General features: G+C 46.9%; 1 protein-coding gene across 4 annotated transcripts; it reads left to right on the forward strand.

The window, feature by feature from the left end:
* Window positions 1-244: 244 nt before the first annotated feature.
* Window positions 245-24,754, forward strand: LOC122381902 (allantoicase-like). Of its 4 annotated transcripts, none has more exons than XM_043366680.1 (10): window positions 245-737; window positions 6,100-6,178; window positions 7,152-7,211; window positions 8,003-8,117; window positions 9,446-9,547; window positions 13,917-14,005; window positions 14,579-14,770; window positions 22,513-22,672; window positions 23,758-23,972; window positions 24,195-24,754. In XM_043366680.1, exons 2-10 carry the CDS (start codon window positions 6,104-6,106, stop codon window positions 24,381-24,383), a joined length of 1,197 nt encoding a protein of 398 aa, XP_043222615.1. In that variant the 5' UTR covers window positions 245-737; window positions 6,100-6,103; the 3' UTR covers window positions 24,384-24,754. The 4 variants fall into 4 exon arrangements, with proteins under 4 accessions (XP_043222615.1, XP_043222612.1, XP_043222614.1 ...); XM_043366677.1 differs by having other exon boundaries at window positions 259-737; window positions 22,483-22,672; XM_043366679.1 differs by having other exon boundaries at window positions 310-737; window positions 22,495-22,672.

Consider the following 24,754-nt stretch of genomic DNA (forward strand, 5'->3'; position numbering starts at 1 on the left):
AACTACATACACAGCAGTGCGTAAGGAATCAAAATCCGATGAGAAGGTACTTGAAATTTAGAGAAACTTATTTGGGGCCATGCCTCCCCCCCTCCCCGGCAGCGTCCAAGACCAGTGAGTGCACCGGGCTGCCGCACCGATATGCAGAACTAGTCACTTAGCACTTCTTCCAAAACAGGCAACATCCTAAGGTAAACTGTATACGCCTTTATGAGCCCAACCTCATCTGAGCTCTCTCATAACCAGAACGTTCCGGATAGTCTCTGACCAGGGCGCCCTGGTGCCGCCCGTGGGTCGTCCGTCTGTGTCGGTGGTGTTGTGGGGGAGGGGTGATGTGGGGGGAGGGGCAGAGGGGCGGAGGGAGGTGTTGAGAGCCGGCTCCGCTCCCGGCGCAAACTGCGCCTCGCCTGGTGACCCGGTCAGCGGCAGCGGACACCCAGCGCGCCCTCTTTCCCTCTCCCCGACTCGGAGTGTCGGGACGGCTGGCGCTGGTCGATCCAGAGTGTCCAAACACGCGGAAACTCAGGAGCCGGAGTGTCCATACGAGTGCAGTGACCGCGAGATTTGAGTGTCCGCACCTATAACGAATTCACTCAGAAGTGTCGGCACCTTTGGGAGACTAGTTTGAAGTGCCGGATCAAAGGTCTGCTTCACGACAGGTTTCAGGTCCACAAAGCCAGCCGTCTTTCGTCACGAGAGTGCAGAGCAGAAAAGCGACTCTAAACGACTTCTGACTTGTAAGTGGAGGGCATGCTTTTATAAACGTTTTGCTCTCTGATGCTTTCACCTGTAAACGTTTGCTCCCTTTGATGCGCCATGAGTACCTATTCACTTAGGTAAATGAGCGGTAATATGTATCAAGGTGCATTTATATTTAGAATAGAAATTGTCAGTAAATTGGGACAAATGCTCGGCGATTGACTTCTATTGTGCTGACTTGAATTAAAGGATGCATAGCAAGTGAGGAAACAAAGCGATTTTATTCCTTCGGGAAGTGCTTAAAAATTAGCGGTGGCGAGGACAACTCAGGTTATTTACGCCTACACAATAGAACGGCCTAAAACTATAGCGGCGTCCCAATAAATATAATTTGACCTGCACCGTCCCCAACAATTTTTGCATAGCGATGCGCTTCACGTTTTGACTAGGGACTGGACGTCAATTTGCTTTTTGAATTTGCCCGGTCGTATGAATGCATGGGTAACTCAATACTATAACCCTGTATAGTGTATAATGAGGGAATACTTTCCGTATTTGCTGATAAGTTCATTTCGTGCTGTCTCATTAAAGGAAGACTGCCACCTTCAAAAAGTTTTCTCAGATCGGCCTATGATTTATTCCCTGGACAAAACAAAATTTTAGAATTCACCTGACAAAGTATCATCACGTGAATCGCGAAAAAAATTGTCGATTATCATACATTTATCAATCGGTTAATGTCTAGCGACAATGTTTACACATCACTAGACTTCAAGGTCATAAGATTATTACATTTTATTTAAAAAAGTAAGGTATTTTATGATTTACTAATATATGATTTCATAAGAAATTGGCCATGTTTAATTTATTTTGCATTTAAGTTCGTAAAACATTTAAAAATCATGGCTCATTTGGAATGGGTCTGGCCCATGTTAAACCCCATTTCCCACACTTTTTTGGAAAAAATGAACTACTGAATATATAAGTTTAACTTTTATTTTGACACTCCAAAATTCTTCTCTGATCTCGAAACAATCAAAGTTTTGACATATATTTACCAAAAGGTAAGAAAATTCATGTTTCAAAGTTATCGATAAACAGTAGAGATGTCGGTTTTCTTGGACTAAAAAAATGGCATCAAACTGAACTTTGGTCTCCGATTTCTCGCAAACGGGTTCGAATTTCGGAAAACCGACTTCAGTCTGGGACATAGGTGGCTCAGCTCTAGTGAAAACCGTTTTGTGGAAAAAAGGTGGCAGTCTACCTTTAAGATCTTAACTTTAATGTGCTGGTGAGCTTGTAATTTCAAACACCCGTTCCGCGTCACTGTAATTGTGACTTTCACTATAATAGGTCTGACAGAAGCATTGTCCGTATGTCAACGCCCTTGAATAGTACGTAGGCGGCGAGGACATTATCAAAATGAAACTGAGTAAAATACACGCGACGACTAGTCGCTCGCAGGATACGCCCTGTCACTTTATGACGCGGCCCAATTGGTTTGTTGGTGCAGCTTATTGAGTAGGTTGACCAGCACTTGATAGAGGATCGCTTGGAGTGTGCCGATTATGCTATTATGCTTCTTTGCTGACGGAAGGGCTGGAGCCACCTGCACCTAGAAGGACTTATGCCATCAGCCGAGAAAAGGGCTGTTGCCGCCCAATCCATGACGGTTTTTCTTGCTCGCTTAGGACGACAAATTTAGAATACCTCAGTTCTGTTAAAGGAAATAGTTCACATGAGGGTTTTGAACTGGAATAGCAGTTCCGTAGCTTGAGCTGAGACCAGCACAAATCAGGGGCTTTTACGGCCCAACGATCACCCTAGGCAAAAATATTCCATTTCTCCTCCCGAAAAAACTGCCTTGCACGGGCCATTTCCCTCTTTTAACCCGGCACCGCCTGGGCTATTTCCGTACCCACGACAGCCTGGGGGGGGGGGGGTCGGATCCGACCCCCCCCCCCCTGTTATCTCGCGAACCAATGGTCGTATCGAGCCCCGCGAGGCGGCGTTCGAAAGGTCTCTACGAGACCTTCCCAAAGCACTCTTAAGATTTTAAGATTGAGGTCAACTTTCGGGTCAAGGTCAGGTCAAAGGTCAAATTCAGGGGTTTTGCATGATTAGGCTTACGGACAGCGGAATCGATAGCTGCTGCTCGAAACTCACCAAAAAATGACCTCAAAGGCCTAGTGAAGGTACCATGTGCGTATAGGGGTCATACTTAGTACGGGTCAAGGTCAGGTCAGGTCACGAAAGGTCACGGTTTTCAATTTCTGCTACATGGGCGTGCGACACATGTTTTATGGCTTATTTTTCACGCCGAATCCGATGGTAATGGTTATATGTGACCCCAAATCACTGTGCTGGTGATAAGTGTGCATTGAAAGCATAAAAAATCGTTTATACCCTACATAACTAAAGGAGGGCTAAGAAAAAAAGTCAATTTTTCAACTTTTTATTTTTGACATAAAAATACACTTTTCTAGACGAGCTTTGTCCCAGGAATCTAGTGGTGCCATTTGTTTTCACATGCGATGTTCAGAAGTGCCTCTAATTCACGAAAATGTTTATGACGTCACCATGCCCTATGCATGTTGGAGCTATTTTTTTACAATTTGGGGGTCAAAAATCAAGATAGAAAGTTGAAATTTGGGACATCTAATGTTCTAATAGAGCTCTACAACATATATTCCGTTTTTTTTTGGAAATTCCCAAAATTTTGGATTTTATTAGCTGTTTTCCAAAAAATGCAGTTTTTTGAATTTTTTGGGGTGAAAAACGCATTTTATGGAAAATCCGAGATAGCCATTTTAAAGAACTCGTTGAGCTGCGTCTTTTCATGTGCTTAATTTGCAATTTGCTTTAAACCCTGATTTTTGGCGATTTTTTAAACATTTACCACTTTTTGACTAAAAACGCCATGTAGTTACATCACTAAAATCGATATATCTCAAAAATTTTTGGAAATTTTTTCTTAAAAATTGCACAGGAGACGTCAAATTGATGGGGGAGAAGGTATGCCAAGTTTCAAGTAGATAGCGAAAGTGGTTCATGAGTTATTCAAGAAAAAACGGAGGGGGGGGGGTCGGATCCGACCCCCCCCCAGGCGGTCGCGGGTTAAAACTGAATTGTTCTTCCTAATATTAAAATATAGAAAATAATATATTTTATTTTGAAATAGAGATTTCTCACCTTACGAGCCAGTTCTGTTGTTCACTTTTTGCATTTTGGACTTTGACACTTGTGTGATGTCAAATGTGACGTTTATGAGGCCATTTGAGTTCATCGGAAATTTTGATTTTTTAAAGGTAGTGTGCCACCTTTGAAAGATTTCCCATTTTATTTTTCCTAGGATAAGAAGCTTCTGTTTTTACCTAATATCGCAAAAAAAAAAATCAAAAATGGGCCCGGAATAGTGCCTTTTTCGCCTAAAAGTTTTTCGGTTTTTAGATATGTATAACAACTGTAGTGGGCTCACCTGCAAACAGGCGTCGGGCAACAATCGCGAATGCGGCGCACTTGTGACAATAAGCAAAGGTCATTATAGTGTTACGACCATACGACGTACGGGAATGAGTTATCAGCTGTCTAATCGTAGACAACACAATGTCGAGCCTTAAACTGTAAGCCCGTATTGGTATTGTTTCTTTTATTTGGCTGTTGAACATTATGGTTTGAAATATGATTTTATGTAAAATAATTGATATGAAAAAGCCGTCTTATAAGTTATGACCCCATTTCACCACACGCAAGTGGCAGAAATGACAATGATCAGCTGACGCATTTTTCTTGGCCGAAGTCAGAGCGCGCGGCCCGACGCACCACGCGTATTTGGAAATTCCGACCTCGACGAGCATCAGAAGCCACCTAACAGGCGTGTTCGAAACCGCAGGAGATGATGATGAACGGGTTTATCGAAACTTGATTGGATGAACATATCGGTAATAGCGATTTCAGTGTGTGCATTTATTGTTCATAGTGGTGTGAAATGTGGTTGGGGTACGACCGACAACCCGTCGGGGCGAATTTCGCACTGGGGTAGGGGAAGTTGGGGCAATGCCGGAGTTGGGGCAAAGCCGAAATTCGAGATATTTTTAAAACCGTACGACATGGATGCCACGTCTCAGTGATGCTCTGAAGCTTAAGTGACTACAATTATCGCATGTTTGTTATGAGTCGTCATTTGGAATACTTCGGCTGTGAGGGCGCCAAAAGCGTTTTCAAGGTACGTTTCCCTTGTACTACATGCGCCTTTGAAGCTGCATTTCTTACTCATTATGCTACCGTTTGTCTGGCCAATTCGGTCAAGTAATCTTCAGCATGTCTTTGCATAAGTGTGCTGCCTATTTGAAATTTATACAGCACGTTTAAAAGTTATGGGCCTGCAAATGAAAGTATGGCTGGCTGGAGTAATGCCGAAAACGTGCAATTACGCACGTTAAAGCACGCTACGTGGACTTAACTGCTGTAGAATAGCAACGCGTATTTTTAGTCAAACAAATTACACTTTCAGCCGGCACAACGGCCTGTTACCTATAAGGAATGATTTACCTGGCATTTTCTTATTATATCACACAATTATAACCTCCAGTGTGCACCAAGCGTCCTCAAGCTCTTAAAACGCGTGTCAGCTTTGATGAATTTTGGATAAAGTTTGAGATAAATTGGCAAAACATCAATGTCGGCATTCCTCGTAGATCATTTATCCCATTTTCGGCTTTCCCCGCAGTCCGGGGCAACGCCGAAAAAGTCAGTTCTTTGATATTTTTAGTTTTTGCGCTTAACGGTATGCGAATTCATCAAATGCGCCTGGTATGTTTGAAAGACAAAAGACTGGCCTATCGAATGACGCCAACAAGAATAGCTTATGTTGTCTACCTTGCGTGCTACGGGCGTCAGAAAAAAAGTATTCGGCGTTCCCCCAACTTCCCCTACTCAAAATTTGAAGAATTTAAGACGTTTCCATGAGTTTTGAAGGTATGGATAAGTTCTAAAAATCCGGTTCTCCTTATCTGGGCCATTAACTCCATACGGTCCAAGAAAGCTGGCACACTACCTTTAAACTAAACGCGAGTGCGGCGTGACCTTTGGTTTGTCCTGAGTTCAGCAAGAACGTCAGGTTTCAAGAAGAGGTAAATCATTCGACGCAGCCAGTCATGACATAGGTGATGATACCAAAACTATTTACTGTAATATCATTTGATTAATATTATTACCAATCAGCCATAACCAATAGAGGGTTGTTGACGGCCTCAGAAATGATCGTTTAACCCTTGACTTACACTAATAATTTCTATCGATGCATAGGTACTGTTTCATATCATTTGCATGGGATTGTCTTCCAGACGGAGCGTGAACTGTGACCTTTAATTACTGTTATGTTATATTCAACCTTTTCAGGAAGATGGCTATTCGTCAGGAAGACGTTTCGGTGGACATTCCTCGGTTTGCTGAGATGAATAATCTCACCGCCGGCACGGTGAGCTATATCTAACTCTCTGTGTGCGTCAATTCGCAATAATGCTGTTATCCTACGTAAAAAATGTTGTTTGCATAGGCGGCAGAACCTGGGGAACCATAGGGCACCTGGGTACTCTGCCCCCCTTTGATTTTGACATTTTAACATTAGCCCTTATGGGCGTTGCATGGAAAGAATGGGACCAAAAGTCGGCAGTGCCCCCCCCCCCCCCTTTAATTGAAGGTATTCCGCGCCGCTACTGGCTGTTTGCAGCCACCGGCGACGTCTTTCTACACATCACTCCTGAACCGGTAAAAAATCCCCTTATATTACATACATATAAGGCGTGGATAAAACGTTTGGATATCTTTATAGGTACGTTTCATGTTTGCATTTGCATTTTAAAGTTAAAATCTGCCTATTTTCTACGTTGCTGTGCTGTGCTTAAAAGTGAAAACTGTGTAATATTAAGTTTATTTTACTCCTAGTAAACTAAATAGTAAAAATATGACACGCAGGAAACGTCTTATCGATCGATGTGGCATTATCGACCAATGATCATACCGGATGCTATAGATATGATGTCTGATACTTCTTTTACAAGCATAATGCTTCGATCATACCAATGCGTTTCATTTTTATCTTATTTGTGGTCTCATTGTCAAAAGATGGTCCGATTATTTTGAATGCTTACTTAACAAATTGTCAAGCTTTGCAACACATTTTTTGTTGTAACCAACATGCAAATTGGTCAAATTGTTTTAGTAAATTGGTTTTGACCACGCAGTCTATATAATTCAGCAGCTTCAATTACGATTTGTAATGAAACATGCGGCATGTGATACATAGTTACGTGGTGGTAGTTAGCCAGAGCTACTACACTCATTGCCATAAGGATAGGCATTTTCGGATCATTAGGTAATTTACATGTATACTTGTGAAGTCGTCTACGGTACATGCCGTGTCGAGCAATGACAATGCTTTATTCTTTCAGGAATGCGAAATTTTATTCGCCACCGATGACTGGTTTGCTGCCGCCGAAAATCTGACCAAGGTAGGTGACACAATTGTCAGATGACACGTCAAGGCGTTTTTTGTGCTGAATTATCTCGGTAATCAATTAAAGTATTTACCCCCATAAAGATATAGGAATAGAATTACTGATAACTCTCCCGTGGCCGTGCTCATCAGATAGCCTTTAGGTAGGTGAAGTCTTACCTCAATGCCATTTGAAGCGGCAAGGCTGTGTAACACGACAGGGCTAAAGAGCAGATAAAACTCAGAGATGATAGGTGAGATGCTCGCCTCGGCAACCTTTGCCGGACATCTGACAGCTCATAGCTTCAGGCCGTGAAAACCGGGCTTAGCGCTGGAAATGGTCAGTGTCTCCTTCTCAATGGCACAACACGAGACACAGTTCGATAATGTATTGCAATATGCTACAGAACACCCACATTTCAATTTTACGGGGTAGATAATAGCCGTTTTCACGACGGGCTATCCGGCAAATGCACTTGAATTGACCAAATCTGCACCTAATTTCTTTTACAGCAAATATCTTCATTTTATGAATTTATTTCAGTGTTTTAATCGATGATGCTCTCTGATAATATTGCAAAGCAGGCATATAAGCAATTAGTGCAACCCTATGCTGGTAGCTGCTAAGAGACACACTGAACCTGATTTGACCAAATCTGCACCTAATCTGTACCAGCCGTGCACCAAATGTGTACCAGATGGCCGTCGTGAAAACGGCTAATACCATTGATTGTCAACATTGGCATCTCTCAATAATTCTTAATATAGGTAGTGGTATGCTAAATTTAACTGGTCAGTTTTCCGCAGGCCACGGAGCCGATTTTCAAGGAGGGCCTCTTCTCCTCCGAAGGGAAGTGGATGGACGGCTGGGAGACACGCCGCAAGCGAATACCAGGCCACGACTGGTGCATCATCAAACTGGGTAAGGGCGAAATCAACAAGAATATTGGACACATATTGACATCTGTATCACCAACCTGAGTGAAGAGTGAATTGATGGATCACAAGGTGACAATTAATTCTCATTGGCTAGTCATCAGTGTGGGCATAGTCGGACTCGCGAACAATAAGGCTGCGTCACCATGGAGTCGGTATCGGGAAAAAATCTGGCCCGAGGACCGAGCTTATTCACATTATGCATGATCAAATTTCGCCAACGAGCTCGGCATGTAAAATAACGACATTTGGGTTCCATGGTCTCAGCCTCTCAGCTATATTGACCTGCTGCTGTAATGTCATGCGCCGAGAGAGGAAATCTGATGCGTCCACATATGAACGTTGCTCGTTAGTGGAAACTAATTGAACTATAAATAGGATACTAATTAGAATCTCAAAGTGATTAGGGAAGCAGCATAATTTTTTTTGTTAATGGGTAGGTATGAACATTTATATGCATATATCGCGCTGTTGTTGATCTATACCTATTAGCGAATCAAGCGCAAGTCCCATGCAATATTACAATTTTACGTTTATTTTTGTTAAAAGCTTTTTTTCATTTTTTGCCATGCCTTTTGGATTTTTATTCCTCCGTACACTCATGAAAGTCATTTATAGCTGGATGCTTTCTACGGTTATGTCTTCTATGCCATTGCCTTGGCAATATACCGATCTATCGATCACTGATTGACTACAAAATAACATAGGTACTCAGTACCTAATACCTATCCTTATCAACTCACCTTTGAACTTAGATGGGCTCCTACACTAATAGTTTTTCAGCTTTGAAGACTATAGAAAGTTTTTCCACGTAAAACTATAGAAATATTTTCTATACCTGTATTAAAAGATCCTATTCCATAGGTACAGGCCTGATAAAGATACAGATGTATATGCTCATCAATATTCAATATCCTCTTCTTTAAATCAATAAACATTCGGCTCTATGACATTGTATGCTAGTTAGTAGCTCCAATTCCGAGGACAAACATTGAGATTAACTCTTCCAATGTCTTGAACGAAGAATGTCCGTCTGAGATTGATGTCCAAGTCGAAGAATGTCAAAGTTTGTTGTGCGGCTGTTCCAGTCTCGGCTGGAACATACTCCAGTACGATGACCCCAGCTGGCCGCCATCACAGCCCTGTCGGACCGAAGAGGCCTGGTCGTTGCCATGTCATTGGCTGTCTGTTTGTCCCTGACCCTGTGATGTACCCAGACGACAACAGCCCCCTCCCCGCCCCTCACCGCCCCTCCCCAGACACATCAGTCACTGCTGTCCCCCACCCGCCCCCTCCGCCCCTCTGTGCCTGCAGCCATGCCTGCAGTCATCTATGGAGTGGATTTTGACACGGCATTTTTTACGGGCAACTATGTGCCGCGCGCCTCCGTTCAGGCGGCACTGCTCTCCGAGGAAGGTGAGAGCTGTGAGAGCGGTGAGCAGCGGTGAGCAGCGCGGCACGGGAGTCGGGAGAGGCACATACTTATACCGCCCGAGCATTTACATCTACAGACCGGTCGAGGGGGTGGTCACGGGTCGTCTTGACCGCAGGACAGCTGGACGCAGCCAGTCTGACGCAATCCAGAGAGATGCGATCAATCATGGCGGGGGCTTGGCACCGCATGACCGAGTTGAACCGGCCAGGGTTTATTCTAATGAACACTGGTACTTTTAGGAGGCGCGTGGCAGCGCTTATGCATGCTGTTTGATGTCTTTATTGCTGGTGCATGTGCACTTTGTAGCATATGCCGGGTACATGTGTGGCGCAGTTGGTTGCCAATGTTAATGAATGTGTGTGTTTCTTGTCTGTCTGTCTGTCTGTCTGTCTGTCTGTCTGTCTGTCTGTCTGTCTGTCTGTCTGTCTGTCTGTCTGTCTGTCTGTCTGTCTGTCTGTCTGTCTGTCTGTCTGTCTGTCTGTCTGTCTGTCTGTCTGTCTGTCTGTCTGTCTGTCTGTCTGTCTGTCTGTCTGTCTGTCTGTCTGTCTGTCTGTCTGTCTGTCTGTCTGTCTGTCTGTCTGTCTGTCTGTCTGTCTGTCTGTCTGTCTGTCTGTCTGTCTGTCTGTCTGTCTGTCTGTCTGTCTGTCTGTCTGTCTGTCTGTCTGTCTGTCTGTCTGTCTGTCTGTCTGTCTGTCTGTCTGTCTGTCTGTCTGTCTGTCTGTCTGTCTGTCTGTCTGTCTGTCTGTCTGTCTGTCTGTCTGTCTGTCTGTCTGTCTGTCTGTCTGTCTGTCTGTCTGTCTGTCTGTCTGTCTGTCTGTCTGTCTGTCTGTCTGTCTGTCTGTCTGTCTGTCTGTCTGTCTGTCTGTCTGTCTGTCTGTCTGTCTGTCTGTCTGTCTGTCTGTCTGTCTGTCTGTCTGTCTGTCTGTCTGTCTGTCTGTCTGTCTGTCTGTCTGTCTGTCTGTCTGTCTGTCTGTCTGTCTGTCTGTCTGTCTGTCTGTCTGTCTGTCTGTCTGTCTGTCTGTCTGTCTGTCTGTCTGTCTGTCTGTCTGTCTGTCTGTCTGTCTGTCTGTCTGTCTGTCTGTCTGTCTGTCTGTCTGTCTGTCTGTCTGTCTGTCTGTCTGTCTGTCTGTCTGTCTGTCTGTCTGTCTGTCTGTCTGTCTGTCTGTCTGTCTGTCTGTCTGTCTGTCTGTCTGTCTGTCTGTCTGTCTGTCTGTCTGTCTGTCTGTCTGTCTGTCTGTCTGTCTGTCTGTCTGTCTGTCTGTCTGTCTGTCTGTCTGTCTGTCTGTCTGTCTGTCTGTCTGTCTGTCTGTCTGTCTGTCTGTCTGTCTGTCTGTCTGTCTGTCTGTCTGTCTGTCTGTCTGTCTGTCTGTCTGTCTGTCTGTCTGTCTGTCTGTCTGTCTGTCTGTCTGTCTGTCTGTCTGTCTGTCTGTCTGTCTGTCTGTCTGTCTGTCTGTCTGTCTGTCTGTCTGTCTGTCTGTCTGTCTGTCTGTCTGTCTGTCTGTCTGTCTGTCTGTCTGTCTGTCTGTCTGTCTGTCTGTCTGTCTGTCTGTCTGTCTGTCTGTCTGTCTGTCTGTCTGTCTGTCTGTCTGTCTGTCTGTCTGTCTGTCTGTCTGTCTGTCTGTCTGTCTGTCTGTCTGTCTGTCTGTCTGTCTGTCTGTCTGTCTGTCTGTCTGTCTGTCTGTCTGTCTGTCTGTCTGTCTGTCTGTCTGTCTGTCTGTCTGTCTGTCTGTCTGTCTGTCTGTCTGTCTGTCTGTCTGTCTGTCTGTCTGTCTGTCTGTCTGTCTGTCTGTCTGTCTGTCTGTCTGTCTGTCTGTCTGTCTGTCTGTCTGTCTGTCTGTCTGTCTGTCTGTCTGTCTGTCTGTCTGTCTGTCTGTCTGTCTGTCTGTCTGTCTGTCTGTCTGTCTGTCTGTCTGTCTGTCTGTCTGTCTGTCTGTCTGTCTGTCTGTCTGTCTGTCTGTCTGTCTGTCTGTCTGTCTGTCTGTCTGTCTGTCTGTCTGTCTGTCTGTCTGTCTGTCACAATGTCATGTCGCGGCTGCGATGCCAATCCGCAGACGATATCCGATCCAAGTGGCGTCATTGGAGTCCCGACAGATCTAATATTATCTACGGTCATAGATGGAACCTTAGCAACGCTGACTATTTTTACCATTGTATGTATATCCATATTCCAAGTCTACTTAAAGGAAAAGGGCCACCTTTAACATTAGGATTGAAACTGAGATAGCCATCTTGTAGCCCGTGTCCGAAAACCTAACTGTCTACCTCCTTACGGCCGATTTCGGCCTCCATTCGTAGTTATCGGCAATTTTAAAAGAAAATACGCCAGGAATGCGTCCTTATCCCAGGAATGCGTTCTTATCCGACAATACAGCCACCCGCGGCGAGGCTTTGGTTTTTTACCAATCAGCTCCAACCAGCTCAGCTTTAACCAATCAGCTTATCTGACACAATCCGACGAGTCTGTCTTCTGAACGCTGATTGGCTTGAGTGTGACGTCATCGCTATGTCATCATACAGTAGGTGCCGTAGAGAGTATCAACATAGTACCAATATGTTAAATAGTTTTAAATACTTTTTCGCGAATTGTGCACTTCTGGCACCAGTTTTAAAAAGAAAATGAAAAATAATAATGTCAAAATGAAAAACAACGATATCTTCATATTTCACGAAGGTGGCCCTTTTCCTTTAAAATAAGTTCGTTAACCCGGCAGGCGGCGGGCCTCCCGGCCACCTTCCGCGCGGGGGGGGGGGGCACTTTTTTGCCCCCCTCGTATCTCCGAAACTTCTGGACGGATCCGTAAAATTCAAACGGCGTTCGATAGCTCTGTCATATTTGTTGAGGGAACTCCAATTTCATTGACCTCGGGGTCACCGATGACGTCACAGATCAGGTCAAACATAAAATGCTTCACCGTTCACGGGTCTTCTATAGGGAAAGCGCTAGGTATGTACATTGTACAACATCGAATAAAACGTATTTTGTCGAAAATCAGCGATAGGGCGTCAGTTGCCTAGTATGTACGTACATATGTTGCTATTAGAGGTCACTGATAATACCAGGTCAGGTCACAGGTCAGGTCACCAAGGGTCAGCACATGAACCCAACTTTACTATGGGTTGTGCGATGCATGGTTTATGGCCAATTTTTTATTTCCAACTCAATGGTGTTGGTTATACGGCCATCAGGTACGGTTAAGGTCACTTTCTGGTGAAGGTCAGTTCAAGGTTAGGTCAAATTAGGTCAAATTTCAAAGTTGATAGTTTTGCGTAAAATGGGTATCGATTCGATGCAGCTCGTTACGGCGAGTCTGATAGTGGTCTTTGTTTTGCGCTACGTAGTCTAGAATTTCTCAACATTGAGTTTGAAAATTTGACGTCATCAATTTTGATGTTTTTTTTTTGCTATAAGTTGGCCAAAAAAGAGATATCGATCTCAAATATGGTATGTAGATAGAACGCGGTAGGTAGTGACTATCACATATATTCCGTTTTTTTCGAAATTCAAAAAAACTTTTTGGATTTTTCGGCTATTATATTCAAAAAATATATTTTTTGATTTTTGGGGTTTATATTAAAAAAAATCCGAGATAGCAGTTTACAGCCCTGTTAATTGTGCACCTTTTATGTCAGATTCTTTTTTTGTATCTCTAAAGCTGTAGGCCTGACAGCTCTTCCCGCGAAACCTTTTTTTGTTGAAAATGGCAGAAATGACGTCACTCCGACGTCATTAGCGGCCAATCTATCATAGCCTTAAAAAATTGGTCAAAATGTGTAAAAGCTATTCACGGGAGGATACTGAAAGTTTGGTGACGATCAGTGCAGCGGTTCTGGAGATATATCGAAAAAACTAAGGGGGGGGGGGCAAAAAATGCCCCCCACCGCCTGAGGGTTAATATTTAAGTTGCTAGATTATGTGATGGTCAGCGGAATGCCGTAACTGACAAGAATAGTGAGTTTTTATCCATGTGTGATGTGTGAACGTTTTATAAAACCACAGCGTAGGTGACAAGATATAAAAGACGGCGCTCAGAGCTTTTATAGTCTCGACACTACATAGCCTTCCTCGAGGTGTAGGTACTCACTCACTGTGTGCACTTATACACTGTGATTTGCATCACGTCGTATCCGACACCACACACTCACTCCTGGCTTCCTGTTTCAAAACCTTTGATTCGCCTCAAACGAGTGCTGGTCTTGACCTTTACTTGAATTTTGGTTGGTCCAGTAAGGATAGGTAACCTGTTGCATTCACTGTTATATATGTGCCTCCTGCTTAAATTCCATAAGCGTTTATGAATAAGTATCAGATCAATTTGATTGTGACCGAATCCGTTTCTGATTTTTGGCCAGATCTCGCCCGGTTTCCACCCCGACGCAGCGGGCAGGGCAAGGCTGCAACAGCAGAGGAGTTGAAGGCGGTAAAAGCGCTCAAAACGGAGGTAAGTGTCGCCCCAGCCTGACGCCACCTTATCTACATTTTATTAGCCGTCGACGCATTAACATATTCACTTGGAGTCTCACTTAGCGTAATAGTCACCACATTTCAAAGCTATTCAAATTTCCTTCCACAGGAATGTGACTTAATTTTAGAAATGTAGTGGTGGGGACAACGCTCTAATTAACTCTGAGGATAGTGGCTGATGCGCTAGCCGCCAAGGCAAAGTTTTTATTTGAAAAAAAAGAAAATTGATCTAAATCTGTTTTCACCGTCATTGCTTACAGTGTTGTACGTACCTACTTGTAAATCGTAATGGCTTGTATAAATAAACAATTCACATTTATTTTTGCTATAGAGATGATCATCGGCAAGTTAGGTAGTCATAAATTAGTTCATACGGATGACACTGTTACCGGAATGCACTAAAATGAAAATAAAATATACGTACCGATGTGTTTCTGTCTGTAGTCTTCATGCCCTTCACATCAAACCGTGAACTCGATCCATGCATTTCGACATTAGGTCAGCTCATTCCCTCCACATGTAACATAACCACACCGCCGCCTTCCTGCAGCGCTGGCAGAGAATCACCTCGATGTGTCGTCTGCGGGCCGGCTACCGGCAGACGCGCCACAACTTCGCCCCAGTCAGCGACCGAAATGTCTACAACGTGGTCCGCCTAAATGCCTTCCCAGACGGCGGCATCGCGAGGCTAAACGTGTACGGCCACGCCTGCCCGGCCTGGGATCACGATTTTACAGATGAGGTGAGGCGAGAGGGACGACAGACACGGCAGAGAGAGAGGCAGAGAGAGAGAGAGAGAGAGAGAGAGAGAGAGAGAGAGAGAGAGAGAGAGAGAGAGAGAGAGAGAGAGAGAGAGAGAGAGAGAGTGAGTGAGAGAGAGAGAGAGAGAGAGAGAGAGAGAGAGAGAGAGAGAGAGAGAGAGAGAGAGAGAGAGAGAGAGAGAGAGAGGAGGAGGAAGAAAGGGAGGAAGGGAGCACAGGATTGGAGATACAATGAGTGCGAAGAGAGAGAGGATTGGTCTTGACGTGTGGACACTTCTCACAGCCTTAGATTTTAGCATTTTAGCATTTTAAAACATTTGAATATTACGTTTCATATTTAAGTTTTTGCAAAGACAGAAAGAATCAGTGTCACTGCTGTAGTGATGCAGTCACATTTAAATTTATGCATAGGAGTACACATACTCTGACGTCACGTGAATCGTCAGGACAACTTAAAATCTCTGTGACCGAGTTGGGAACGTGCGGGTTTTGGGATGATGCTGGACCTTGAAATTGTAACTACAGCAGTGTCTCTGGCCTTAATAAACATGTGACTTGTTACATTGGCGACGAGGATAATTAACGTTCGTTTTTTTCACATTAACGTAGAGGCCAGAGACATCCGTTAAAATGGCGCATTCCTTGGCGTCTGTGTGTAGTCCCGGCGCCTTTAGAGCAAGAAAGACGGACCCGGAGGGACTCCTGCAGGATTTTGAGCTGTATCTGAGGTCAATGAAAGCCATGTTTGTTATCACTAGAGTTACCGATGGTATGGAAAGGCGTGCCATGCTAGAGGCCATCGGTAGTGTCGACATGCTTTGGCTGTTTGAGCATGTTGGGAAAGTCGCCGAGATGGACGATTTTGATCAGGCGGCGGAGAAGATAAAGTCTGGTTTGCGACGTCAGATGAACCAGGCGGTACTGAGGCACAAGCTTTTCACTGGTTTTCACCAAGGGAACGAAGACTTCATAACTTGGCATGCCAAACTGGTGGAGCAGGGAATGAAATGTGATTTTACTGAATATACAAGCAGCAAAGCTATCAGAGATGCTATAATGCTACAGACAAGTAACGAGCAACTGAGACGCAAGCTGCTCGCCGTGGACAGTGATCTTGATGAGACAATCCAGATTGGGCTCGCACTTGAAAGTGCGGCCAAAAACTCGAAGGTGATCAGTTCCGGAAGCCGGACCGAAGACAGTGAGGAACTGCGGCGGCTGCGAAAAGAAAACAGCAAGTTAAAGGCATCATCCAGGCCGCCCAGTGGACAAGCGCCCAATGGACAGCATCAAGTTCAATGTCTCACATGTCCTCTCGGAAGACACAAGCCTGGAAGATGTCCTGGCAGAGACGCAGATTGCTTTGCGTGTGGCGAGACAGGCCATTTCAGAGGGGCCAAGGTGTGCACAAAAAGACAAAAGTGGCCGAAACAGATATCGCAGCAGAGGCTGCGGAAGGTTGACGATGATAATTCTGAGGAAGAAAACAGCAGCAACGAGTCAGTGGGACGTGTAATCACAGTTGCAGCTTCAGAGGAAGCTTGTGACCCCCTTACCACAGTAGAAGTGAAACCATGTACCCGTAAAGAGTCTGTCTCCGAACAGATTACTTTTTTAGCTGACAGTGGGGTCACCAAAACTCTACTGGTCCAGAGCGAGTGGAAAAAACTTCGAGAGTTCAACCCCACAGTTCGACTACAGGAGACAACAGTGCGATTCCGACCCTATGGTACCAATGTCCGCCTGAACACAATAGGTAAAGCGAAGGTGTCACTGAAAAGCGTCGCAGGCAAGAAGATCAAAACGACGGTGTACATCGTGACGGGTCCAAAAGAATCGCTGCTTGGAAGACTGGACGCTGAAAGACTCGGCATACTCACCTTCAAGCCCGAGGGAGCACCGGAAGAAGACGTGGCCAGATTAACCCCTGTCAAGCTCTCTCCACCGTTCACAGAGGGAATTGCATCTGGCGGTGAAACTCAGCGAGAGGTCGACGTGAGAATGGACGCGTTAAAGGCCGACTTTCAGCCCATATTCCATGGCATAGGAAAGGCAGATCTTGACCCGATCCACATCCATGTCAAAGCGGGAGTGCAGCCAGTCGCGCAAAAACAACGCCCAGTAGCGCAGCACTTCATGGAACCTCTAAGGCGGCACTTGGACGAGTTGCTGGACGCAGATGTCATCGAAGGCCCACTGGGATCAGAGCATGCCACGGGCTGGGTGTCAAACATTGTTATCACTGCGAAGAAATATACCCCAGACAACAAGCTCAGTGACATACGAATGACCCTCGATACACGAAGCATGCAAGGTGCTGTAAAAATGGTGCATTTTCCGATACCTACTGTCGAGCAGCTACGTCACCAGCTGAAGGGAAGTGATCGGTTCTCGGTTGTCGATATGACGCACTCGTTCCACCAGCTGGAGATTGATGAGGAAAGCCGGAAGCTATTCGTTTTCACTACTCCGTTCGGCCTATACCGATTCAAAAGGCTGGTGATGGGAACACCTCCGGCATCCGGCGAGTGTCACGCAAAGTTCGCTGCGGCACTAGCAGGACTTGATGGTATTGTGCAGATCAAAGATGATATCATCATCCACGGAAGAGGCGAGGAGCACGACAAAAGATTGAGGGCATTCTTCGAGAGGGTCTCCAGTCTCAACATCACGCTAAGAGAAGAGAAATGCAAACTCGGACAGCCGCAGGTTCTCTGGTTCGGTAATGTCTTCAACAAGCATGGTATGAGCCCAGATCCTGAGAAGGTGAAGACCATCCAGAACTGGCGGCGACCTGAAGACAAGGCGGCTGTGAAGTCCTTCTTGCAGACGGTCCAGTTCTCCAGCGCCTTTATGAGACCAGACAATGGTGAGTCGTACGCGGATGTCACCGCGCCGCTCCGAGAGCTGACCAGACATAACGTACGGTTCGTCTGGAGCGCCCAATGCGAACAGAGCTTCAACAGGCTAAAGAACATGCTCACCAGTGACTCTGTGCTGATGCAGTACGACACAAAGCGTGCAACACGTCTGTATGTAGATCATGGTCCCGTCGGTGTTGGCGCGACAGTAGCTCAGAGGTACGACATTCCCGGAGACGCCAGACCACAGTGGAGACCCGTAACCTACAACAGCAGGACGCTTAAGTCAGCAGAGCTTGGTTACAGTAAGGTGGAAGGTGAAAGTCTGGCCGTCCTGTCTGGTATAATGGCCAACAAGCAATACCTTTACGGCACGAAGTTCGAAGTCGTAGTCGACCATAAGCCGTTAGTGCCGCTGTATAACAACGATCGGAAGAATGGCCCAGTTCGCGTTCAGCGGCACAAATCGAAGTTGTTGGGTTTCAACTTCACGGTTGTCTACGAGCCGGGTAGTCAGAATCCATCTGACTTTTCCAGTCGCCATCCAGCCCCAGATCGCGAGTACAGCCGGCAAGAGCGACAGGACCTTGGGGTGGAAGAGACTGAGGAAGATGAAGAGTTCTCAGTGAATCGAATCGTACAAAGAAGTCTGCCAGCGGCGGTAACAATCCCGATGATTCACCATGCGATTCAGGAAGACGAGGTGTTGAAACAGGTCCTGGAGGACGTCCTGGCTGGACATATGAGCAAGACATCACTAACATCGCCCTATAAGCCGGTGTTCGCGGAGCTGACCGCTGCCAGTGGCCTCTTGCTCAGAGGGGAGCAGCTGGTGGTGCCACCAAGTCTGCAACGTGATGTCATTTCTCTCGCCCATGAAGGACATCAGGGCGAGGCGAAAACCATCAGAACGCTGAGAGAACGAGTGTGGTTTCCCAGACTTGGGCGGCTCACAAAAGAATACGTTCGGTCATGTTTGGGGTGCACTGCAGCTGGCAAGGAAAATCGGCCGGCGCCTATGGTCGGAAGACCACTTCCTCCGAGACCATGGCACACCGTCGCCACCGACTTCAAGGGGCCCATCGGTGGCCCGAGAGGTTATTACTACTTGGTGGTAGTAGATGTCTACAGTCGCTTCCCTGAGGTCACGAGAGTCCGCTCCACAAGTGCTGACGTGGTGACACCTCAGCTGGATGGAATCTGGGCAAGACACGGCGTACCTGAAGTGGTCATTCACGATGGTGGCCCACCATTCAATTCATATGAATGGAAACGGTACGCAACGGAGACAGGATTCGCGTCCGAAACGATAACTCCCGGCCACCCTCAAGCGAATGGGTTGGCCGAGAAGATGATGTCCTCACTAACCAAGGTCATCCATGCAGCGCGCGCAGAAGGATCGGATGAAAAAAGGGAACTCAACGCATGGCTCATGGCCTATCGCAACACGCCTCATGCAAGTACAGACCGGTGCCCATCAGAACTCCTTATGGGAAGGAAGATACGGGTAAAGCTGCCATGCCTTATACCCGAATCCAGCGGCACGTTACATGCCGAGATAAAGCAACGGCAGGAAGCCGCCCAGACAAAGCAGAAAGCATACGCAGATAAACGACGAAGGGCGCGGGAGATGAATATCAGGATCGGAGACAAGGTACTTCTTCGGCAGCCATCATCCTCTGTCTCACCGCCATGGGATCCAAACCCATATACGGTCGTCGCCACAAGCAACACGAGGATAACCGCAAGACGGGGAGCGAAAACACTGTCGCGGAACTGTGAGAAGTTTAAGAAACTTAAACTCCGACAGGAGTCAGGGCCACCGGGAAATGTCTGTCAGGAGATCGACAGGGATGACGACTGGATCACAGACTTTCCTCTGAGCAGTTCAAAGGCGGACACAGCAGTCGAAGTGCGATCCGGACCTCAGCGGCACAACAGCGCCGACATAGCAGGGGATGCCGCGCCACCTGTGTCGCTGCAGCGGCCTAAAAGAAACAGACGGAAACCCGACAGATACAGTCCGTCATGAGAAACGGACACCAGAAGATCCCTAGATACATTGTGCCTCTGTCATTCTGCATGTCATCTTGTCCATGACAAGTTTGAAACTAATGAGGAGGATAGATGTAGTGATGCAGTCACATTTAAATTTATGCATAGGAGTACACATACTCTGACGTCACGTGAATCGTCAGGACAACTTAAAATCTCTGTGACCGAGTTGGGAACGTGCGGGTTTTGGGATGATGCTGGACCTTGAAATTGTAACTACAGCAGTGTCTCTGGCCTTAATAAACATGTGACTTGTTACAACTGCCATGCATAAGATAGCCTTTCCAGTCGATGCCCACGTTGCACATGCCTTGTTGGTCACTCTTATATGTGTAAAACGCAGTTACTATTTACTGCCGAAACTTTTTTTTTGTTTAACCAGAGAAAAACTCACTATCTGCAGCTAGTTATGAAGGACGTTTCGCAAAGCTATGTGGTTATGGGTGAAGTGATGGCCATGTGGTTATGCTATGTGGTTATGGGTGATGATGGGTGATGTCGTTAAAGAAATTGTGTAAATCTTATTGCGCTACCTAGAAAGTCCAGTGGGCATTTTATTTTATACCAAGATTATTAATGAAATTCTTTTCATAGTTCCATGAGTAATTACATATGTATTGTTTTAACCCTCGCCGGCCGAGGGGGGGGGGGCGGGTGCCGCCCCCCCATAGGGTTTTTTCGCGATAGCTCCGAACACGCTGGCGATAGAGAGCTGAAACTTGGCATACCTGACCTTTGATCCAAGCCGCATCTTTTGACACCAACCGCATTTTTGGGTCAGGTCAGGTCACTGACCTATGACGTCATAAGTGAACCTCTGCACGGTCTTCAGATGTTGTTGTTGTTGTTGATTTTCCCTCCGGCCGCGGGTGGCCCCGCGGCGTAGCCTCATCGGCTCTGGAGGGCCCTGAAGGCGGCCACCAGGGCCGCCACCACGTCACTGCGCCAGACCTCGTCGGGTGTTGGTAGGATGTTCCCTACAGCCGGGATTTTGAGGCGAACACCCATCAGGCCCGGGCACGTGAGCAGGATGTGCCGGGGGGTGTCCGCCTCTTCGCCGCACAGCGGGCACCGGGTGGCCTCGCATAGCAGGTCCCGGCATTGGGCGCAGGCGGCTGAGGGGCTCCGGCCGATGGAGTGCAGGAACTGGGTCGATCCACTCCAGTGGCCAGTCCGGATCTGGTGGACATCGATGGCTGTCCGCCGATCCAGGCCGGAGACCGGGGGCGGGTATCTCGTACCCATCAGCTCCCGGTACCAGCCGGTCGCCGCTCTGCGTGTCGGGTCTGGGTATGACGGTCTGTCCCTGGCCGCCTGGTCCCTGGCTAGACGGGCCGCAGACCCGGTCTTCAGATGTCGCAACTTCGCAACGCCCTCACTGCCAGAGGAGATGTCACAGGGAAATGAAACTTGCAGGATCTAGTATCCATTATGAGTCCCACAACTTGTATATCTCGGATTTTTCCTAAAGGTCATATGAGGTCAGGTCATTTTCGTGACCTCACCATTATAAGTCAATGGGGAAAAATGAAAACTGCTATTCTGGCGCCGGGAACGATCTCCAACTATCTCAAGCACACAGAATCATGATTTTATGCACTCCTTGCAAGGTTAGATGCGTCACTTTTGCAATGTTGACCTTGCGTGACGTCATTTATGACGTCATCAAGGTCATAATAGTTTTTCGTCAATAACTCTTGATCAAATTGAGCTAGCGAGTCGGAAAAGCCACCAATGGACTCAGGGAGACCTGCCGAATCGAATGATATGCGACATGACCTCTTTCGACCAACTTCGTGACCTGGGGGTGCTGACCTGACCTTGACCTGAGGTCAACACCCCAAGTTGACCTGACCCGGACAAAAAGTATACCATTCGACGCGCCTGAGCGAGACGAACACGATGCTGCCAAAATCGGCGCTCTGCGGCCGTTTTTTGCGAAGTTATTCACCAAAAACTGAACCGTACCTTGGGGCACTTGACCTGACCTCAGAGGTCACCGGTTGACCTAGGACCTTAAAATCGGGTACCAATCTCTGCGTCTCGTAACGGCGCACACGCTCGTTTTTTCCGCGACGCGCTAGCTCCACCAGGGGCGAAACCGAGGGGGGTGGTCGTACCCGCCCCCCCCCCCTCGGCCGGCGCGTATGTAGAAAACCAATAGGTCCGGCGAGGGTTAAATGACGTCATCCAGATACCAGCCGCATTTACAAGAATTCAGAATTACCCATGAAACTCTTAAAAGAACATCATTAATTTATGTAGATCAACCTGAGTAAAAGTAGGCATAAAAAATGGCTTTAAAGTCTCACACAGCACACACCATTATTATTACCCAATAGGTACCTAGTACAGTGCTGATAATGGAGCAGTATGTTACGTTCCATGCCGTGGGGTGTATAAAGTAAACATATCATGTGATGACATCGCCGTTTATTTTCTCAGCTCAATCGTTTTTAGAAAATTAAGGCAAATAGGTAACCCCTTTCTTTGACTTCATAAGAAACTATATACAAACGTTATTTCGGAGGTGCAAACATAGGGTGTTAAGTGGCGTGACTATGGCCGACTCTTTATTTAATCAGGCAATAAGCATGGCATGTATGTTTGACCGCTCTGCTCCATCCCACCTACCCATGCAGCCGAGTTCTGAGCGCTGTGTTGCCGGCAGGTGGCTGTTGTCTGGCTTGCTTCTGACCACTCTAACCACTTCGTAGCTTCAACCACTCGCCGTACTAACTCCGGCAGTCGTCTTACTGTACTTCTGGCCACTGGAGCCGATTGTCCAGCCCCTCTGTTATCGACAGCTGGTGGATCTCGTGCTCGCCAAGAACGGCGGTGTGTGCGTGATGCACTCGAACGCCCACTACGGTCACCCGCGGAACCTGATCGCGCCTGGACGCGGCGTCAACATGGGCGACGGCTGGGAGACGGCGCGCCGACTCGACCGACCCGCCATCCTGGAGGGTAGGTGCCGGCAGCGACTCAACTCCCAGGCCGGTGCTTTGTTCCCAATGTGGAAATGAACTCATTTGCAGCCCAAATAAGGCGCATTATTCTTCACGAAATGTGGCAAATCATGCCACGTCTCAACTTTCCATGGCCGACGAAATGCGAGATGTGAGATATGAACTCGGTCTAAGTTTGTGGAAAGTGTGCCAGCTTGCTACTCCCTCATTGGAACTCTTAGTTAATGGAGCTAATGGTAGTGCTAGTTATCTAACTAATTTATTCAGCTTTTAATTATTCAGTGGATATACAGCATACCTTGTGAACACTCATTTAAAGTGGTGTGTCTGGCTACCGAACGTACCAATGCCGTCAATGCGTTCCTTGCATATGTATCACAAGATAACATCTGCATCAGGTGCTTAAGATAATCAGTATTCAGCGATACAATTTAGCCCACTACAAAAATAAATTATCGCCGGTTGCGTGACTCCGAGTCCCGTCTTACATAGGTATACAAATCGAGAATTTGGATGCTCGATACAATACATAATGCCGAAATTTAGTAACCATTACATGCTTTCATATTCGTCCCGCCCCACCGCGCTTCTACTTCTTGACTTTTGCGCGTAGTCGTTTGCTCTCCCGTCGCTAGATGGCAGTAGTTGTAGACGCCTGAAGTTATACTGTGCCGCAGTACACAAAGCTCTGCGGTGGTTCGCATTGTGCGGGCGCGCTGCGCACGCCCATAAAACGTTCATATGAGTACTTTCTTCAGACGGCTACCTACGCAATGACATTACACACAGTACTGCTTGACAATCTTGTAACTTATTGGCATCGTATGGTGCAGTTATAAGAACCGTCTTGAGCTAAAATAAGGTCACTAATTAAGTCATTGGGCATACCGGGCGCGAGTGAAATGCGATTGGTTCCGAACGTGTTGCTCAGGCCCAGTCCTTGCCATCCCGGGTCACTATAATAACTATCTCATTTTGTACCGCTACAAACCCTTTCACACATCTGTCTGTCGTCCGACATTTTCCAATCTCCCCCTCCCGTCCGCCATTCCTCCGTCTGACGCCCCCTGTCTCCGCTGACAGCCGATCATCGCGGCGTGTTGCGAGTGCCCGGCGAGGAGTGGGCCATCTTCCGGCTCGGACACCGCGGCACCATCGTCAACATCGAGGTCGACACGTGTCACTTTAAGGGTAACTTCCCGGACGCCGTGCGCGTGGAGGGCTGCGACGTGGAGCGCTTCACTGAGGACACGCTGGACACCTACTACAACTGGACGCCGATCCTGCTGCCGCAGAAAGTGAGGCTAGACCGCTTACGGCTCGACTTAGGGTCAAGGTCACAAAGTTTAATGAATGATTCCAGTACTATATATATAATTTCATTGATACCTGCAGGCCGCAGGGCTAGTTTTGTATGTGCCCGAAGTGTCCAGCCCATAGCTTACCTAGGAAGCCAAAACACGAGTAGTATACATACATGTTCCGAGACGCGTCCTGATGTCATGTCCGTTGACCGGCAGCTGGAGGCAGACAAGCAGCACTACTACAGCGGTGACGAGGTGCTGCCCCACCAGCCGGTGACGTACGTGCGCGTCACCATGTCGCCAGACGGCGGCATCAGCCGACTGCGTCTGCACGGCCGGCGCGCCTTCGACCGGTTCCAGACCTGGACACACGGCATCGACGCTGTCCAGCAGGCGCTCCACTAGTGGGACAGTCGGCAGACAGCGGTCCCGCCGAGCAGATTTGCAGCTCGGCGTCCGTCCATAGAGGACGGGCATAGTGCATAGAAAGCGGGGAATGTAGTAGTAGTAGTGAACTGACTGAATATATAAAACTTACATACTAGTTCTGCGTAAGAGCTCAAAGCTGTCGAAGGTAGCTTGTTTTTATGACCTAGTTTCAAATAGATATATGTACCTAACAATTGAAAAGTGTGTGTAACAATAGTATGATGCACAACACCATACTTTCTTTTGAACAGCGAGGAATACCGATAGGTTATTGTAAATGTTCTGAAATAGCACTTGTATAAAATCCTTGAATAAAGCCTTGAAGGCATTAAGTCTTCGAGCTTATA

Source organism: Amphibalanus amphitrite, unplaced genomic scaffold (assembly GCF_019059575.1).
Source record: "Amphibalanus amphitrite isolate SeventyFive unplaced genomic scaffold, NRLGWU_Aamphi_draft 000129F_arrow, whole genome shotgun sequence".
NCBI lineage: Eukaryota > Metazoa > Arthropoda > Thecostraca > Balanomorpha > Balanidae > Amphibalanus > Amphibalanus amphitrite.

Bases quoted from the DNA above. Each gene is read 5' to 3' on its own strand.
- LOC122381902 (XM_043366676.1), top strand. From the start codon at position 6,104: ATGGCTATTCGTCAGGAAGACGTTTCGGTGGACATTCCTCGGTTTGCT. The intron at 7,212-8,002 runs GTAGGTGACACA...AGTTTTCCGCAG, and splicing joins CCGCCGAAAATCTGACCAAG to GCCACGGAGCCGATTTTCAA. The intron at 14,006-14,578 runs GTAAGTGTCGCC...GCCTTCCTGCAG, and splicing joins TAAAAGCGCTCAAAACGGAG to CGCTGGCAGAGAATCACCTC.